Source organism: Oratosquilla oratoria, chromosome 7, assembly GCF_046742065.1.
Source record: "Oratosquilla oratoria isolate Oo_2021 chromosome 7, ASM4674206v1, whole genome shotgun sequence".
In the NCBI taxonomy this organism is placed as follows: domain Eukaryota; kingdom Metazoa; phylum Arthropoda; class Malacostraca; order Stomatopoda; family Squillidae; genus Oratosquilla; species Oratosquilla oratoria.
In genome coordinates this window covers 59,379,947-59,384,946 of record NC_134783.1, presented here as the reverse complement: position 1 = coordinate 59,384,946, position 5,000 = coordinate 59,379,947, and the positions used below count along the sequence as shown (strand labels likewise).

The 5,000-nt window shown below is 33.5% G+C and overlaps 1 protein-coding gene across 2 annotated transcripts in view; it reads left to right on the top strand.

Annotated features, from left to right (window-relative positions):
• Positions 1-5,000, top strand: part of trp (transient receptor potential) — a 66,471-nt gene that overhangs the window by 43,643 nt on the left and 17,828 nt on the right. For both annotated transcript variants that reach the window (XM_076188270.1, XM_076188269.1), the window contains exons 10-12: positions 682-834; positions 2,523-2,632; positions 3,350-3,492. In XM_076188270.1, the coding sequence (XP_076044385.1) occupies positions 682-834; positions 2,523-2,632; positions 3,350-3,492 (406 nt within the window). The remainder of the gene's footprint in view (positions 1-681; positions 835-2,522; positions 2,633-3,349; positions 3,493-5,000) is intronic.

The window sequence follows — 5,000 nt, the reverse complement described above, 5'->3', positions numbered from 1 at the left end:
TGGTTGGTGTCTTAACGAGTGTTCCGTTGATATGTATGTATGTATATATATATATATATATATATATATATATATATATATATATATATATATATATATATATGTATATATATATCTTCATTAAAAGTGATTCCGAGTTCTGTATTACAGATTTTCTTCAGAACTCGGAACCACTTTTAATGAAGTATGTATTAGAGAAAATCTCCTGCCCACATATACCCTTAATATATATATTCATATATATATATATATATATATATATATATATATATATATATATATATATATATATATATATATTCTCCAGCCTCTCATGTTATTACTAGAAATTAATTTTGATAATCTAATATGTTGATCCCTGTATTTTAGTTTAGAATAATGTAAGACAGTATGAAAATAAGTAATGGATGCAAGGAATTGTTTCTTAGTATATTTTTAGAAACCGATTTGGAGGAATATATATATATATATATATATATATATATATATATATATATATATATATATATATATATATATATATATATATATATATATATATACCCTTCATTTTCAATGTTGAAAATAGTAATGGAAAAATAGAATAATATAAATCTATGCCTCTGACGTCATGTCGCTCATTAAAATTGAAGTCTTTTCTTGATGACTCACATCATGTCTTTCTCTTTGGGCGTCCCACAGTGCTTCTGGCTCTTGCTTCTCAGCGAATCGAGTATTTGCTCATTGAGTGGTTTGGTAACGAGTGGCTGCAGACGGTACTGGCAGACTGGAAGTTGAGGGAACGTGGATCTATACCTGGGTTAATTGAACTGATGATCATAGTATACGTGCAAGGTAAGACGGTCGTTGATAAATAAGATATATGATTAAGTAAATAAGAAAGTAGATATGTAAGATAACCAAATAAATTGATTAATTATTTTATTGAATAATGATCAATTGATTAGTCGACAAATAGATAAATAAATAAATGAATAAATGGATAGATGAAAGGGTGAATGAATGATTGAATGAATTGATAAACTGATTAATAGATAGGTAAATAGATTGGTCAATAAATTGTTAATATATGGATGATTGAATAATTAAAAAGGTAATTGAATATGTGAATAAATAACTATATAACGCATCGGATCATCATCTATACACAGCCATTCTCCATTCACCCCCTATCTTCTGTCTTCTCCCCTACTTCCTCTACAGATATTCAACTCTTTCCTAATACCCCTTATACCCCATCCATCCATCTCATCCTTGGTCGCCCCCTCATATTCATTCTTTTCACTTGTGCCTTCCACACCTCTTTTACTAATCTTTCTTCACTCATTCCATGTGTCCAAACCATCCCAATACTCTTTCATCAACCCTATCTCCCGACTCCTTTTCCATCCTTGTTCTCCTCCTCGCCTCACAGTTTCTCACTCTATCCAAGGTAGTAATCCCTATCATGCTTCTCAGGTACCTCATCTCAAACACATACAGTCTCCTCTTCTCTTTCTTATGTTCCATGTTTCTGCCCCATACAGTGTTAACGGCACAATCACTCCTTCATTTAACCTCCTCTTAGCATCCATTCCCAAATGTCTGTTTCTCATTACACTTTTTAACCCCCCAAGGCATTTACTTGCTTCTGTCAATCTACATTCTACCTCCACCTCCACTCCTCCCTTTCCCACCACATTCGCTCCCAAGTATCTAAAACTATCCACTTCCTCCAGTCTCTCTTCCTTAATACTCACTTCCAATTTGCTGCCAAATTTTCCCTTTGAACATCTCATCACCTTACTTTTACCCACATTTATCTTCAACTTAATCTAGAATTGCTTACACCTTATATACATAACGAGTTAAAGTGCAATTTTTTTTTCCTGTAAGAAAATTGCCTACTTCTATCTCCACAGACAAAAAAATATAATAACTAAATACAACCAGCCTAATCCTAAGGAGAAACAAAATTTTGATAAGAATTTGGTCCCTAAAAAGAGGATGTTACGATTTTTTTAAAGAAAATTTTCGACTTCATTCCCATATTTTGGATGATCTGCTCTACAAAACCTGAAGTGTGCTTCAGAATTGGTTTGTGACACTATACACTAATATATATATACAGTATATATGTATATATATATATATATATATATATATATATATATATATGTGTGTGTGTGTGTGTGTGTGTGTGTGTGTGTGTGTGTGTGTGTGTGTGTTTAACACTGAATGGGTCCCAGTGAACAGATATACATCTTTATTAACCATAGTACACCATCTCTCTTGATAGTGCAGTCGGTTAAGTCACTAATACTTGTCACGTGTTAGCCCTAGTTCGAGTCTTTGGCCATACCACGTTTCAATTTCTGCATGCTGGCCTCCGCGAGTCTTTCGATGTTGATGGCTTAGAATGAAAGTCTATTGTGGTTGATAAAAATGTATATATATATATATATATATATATATATATATATATATATATATATATATATATATATATATATATATATATATATTTCTCATTTCAATTTCAGCTTTAGTTTGGGCAGAAATAAAATCCCTTTGGAACGATGGTTTGATGGATTATATCAGTGACCTCTGGAACATCGTGGATTACACGACTAATATGTTCTTCATCGCGTGGGTAAGACACGGAGGAATTAAATAGTTTGTACGGATTTGGAAGGTTCCCTTGCCTTAGAAATTAACATGTAATCCTGTCAGCCCGTAGAATTGCAACTTTTCTCCATCCTTATTTGTTTCTCTAATGTAAGAATTCGCATTCTGCTAAGATACTTGATATGATACTTAATATGAGTTACAGAGTGAAAGGAAAGGCGAAAGAGGGAGAATAAAATACAAGAGAGAGAGAGAGAGAGAGAGAGAGAGAGAGAGAGAGAGAGAGAGAGAGAGAGAGAGAGAGAGAGAGAGAGAGAGAGAGATAAATAGGTGAGTGGGAGGTGAGGAGACTGTCAGATTCTATCATGAATTAGACCCTTTTAGACTTGTATTCTGTGAATCACATTCTCCCCCTCCCTTCCACCTCCGCTCCTTCCTAGTTGTATTATTCAACTCTTTATTATCTTATCCAATGTGTTTTCGTCGTCGATTTAACCCGCGACACTATAAAAATGTGATATCCTGAAGATTATGTAGTTTGCCTTATCCGTAGGGTTAAAGCTTGCGGAAAGATAATTATGTCGACACTTTGAAACACCTCAACCCTCACAATTCCTTCGCTAAATGGCGACTCCCTCGCTAAGTGGAAAATTCCTTCACTAGGGTAGACCTTGCCTCCATAAGGGGGTTGCACTTCCCTCTTCCACTTTGGTTGAGTAATTCCACGTTCCGTTTTCTTCAGATTTGCCTTCGTGGGACTGCCGTGGTCGTGGTGCATCGAGAGATGTGGAGAGGCGATTGGCCTTATTATCCCAGAGAAGAGTGGCATTCCTTCGACCCGATGCTCATCTCGGAGGGCTGCTTCGGAGCGGCCATGATCTTCAGGTAATACATACGCGTATAAGAACGTACATACATATATACAGTGACATACGTACATACATATATACAGTAACATACGTACATATGTATATACATATATACAGTAACATACGTACATACATATGCATACATACATACATATATATATATATATATATGTATATATATATATATATATATATATATATATATACATGCATGCATGCATGCACACGTACATACATATACATACATACATGCACATGTACATGCATACATATATACATACATGCATACATACATACTCGTACATACATATATACATACATAGTACATACATACATACATATACATACATAGTACATACATACATATATACATACATGCATACATACATACTCGTACATACATATATACATACATAGTACATACATACATACATATACATACATAGTACATACATACATATATACAGTAACATACATACGTACATACATATATACAATAACATACATACGTACATACATACATTCATACCTATATCCAGTAACATACGTACATACATACACACGTACATACATACATACATACGTGCATGCATACATACTCGTACATACATACATTTCCTTCAGTGTGACTGTCACCAGTATCAACATATTTCAAGAGGTCCATGAGAATATCATGTTATCTACTGTAGATATGATGGGAATAACTGAGACAGGGTTTACTGATAAGGAATTTAATCCAAATTTTGATACTATGGGATTCAAAAGTTTCTATAGGGTTAGGAACCACAAGAGAGGTGATCTAGTATTTGTCGAAAGCGGTATCAATACTTGTTAACTAGGGGAAGATAAAGCAAGAAACTTATGTTAGTTTATGGGATCAATTTATTAAAATGCATAAACAGGTAAAAGATTACTTACTTCGGCCCCCAGTCAGATATTATTTCTGTGTCAGTCGAGCATTTAATAATTCCGCCATTGGCTTGCTGGGCCTTTGTTGGCTTCACCGCTGTCGTTAGCAGACAGTCGGATTTTGCCCACGAACAAATTGTATATCGGCACAGACATTATCTTTGGCGAATGACAAATATTTTTTTAAGAAATATCGTGACGTGCTAATCTTAGATTTAAAATTTATTGAAATTAATTGTATAAGGTTTTAAATTTGTACACAAATTAATAAAACAACAAATACATAAAATGTACTAATTTATGTCTACAATATCATTAATGAATTTACAGCAAGGAATATACACGGAATATACATATCAACACTCTCATCACAATTTATTTTAAATACAGAGGCTGGAAGGGATACGTCGTTTTTTTCTTAAACAAACTATGGAGATAATGGAGCACTACGTGCCACAATGAATTGCAGTTTCCTCTTTAGGCCAGACTTTTTTTTTTTTTTTTTTTTTTTTTTTTTTTTTTGTCGTTGGGTTACGGTCATCATGGGTCCTTCCCCTTAGGTCAAAGGTCAAATTTATAAAAAAAAACAACAACAACAAAAACATACATACATAT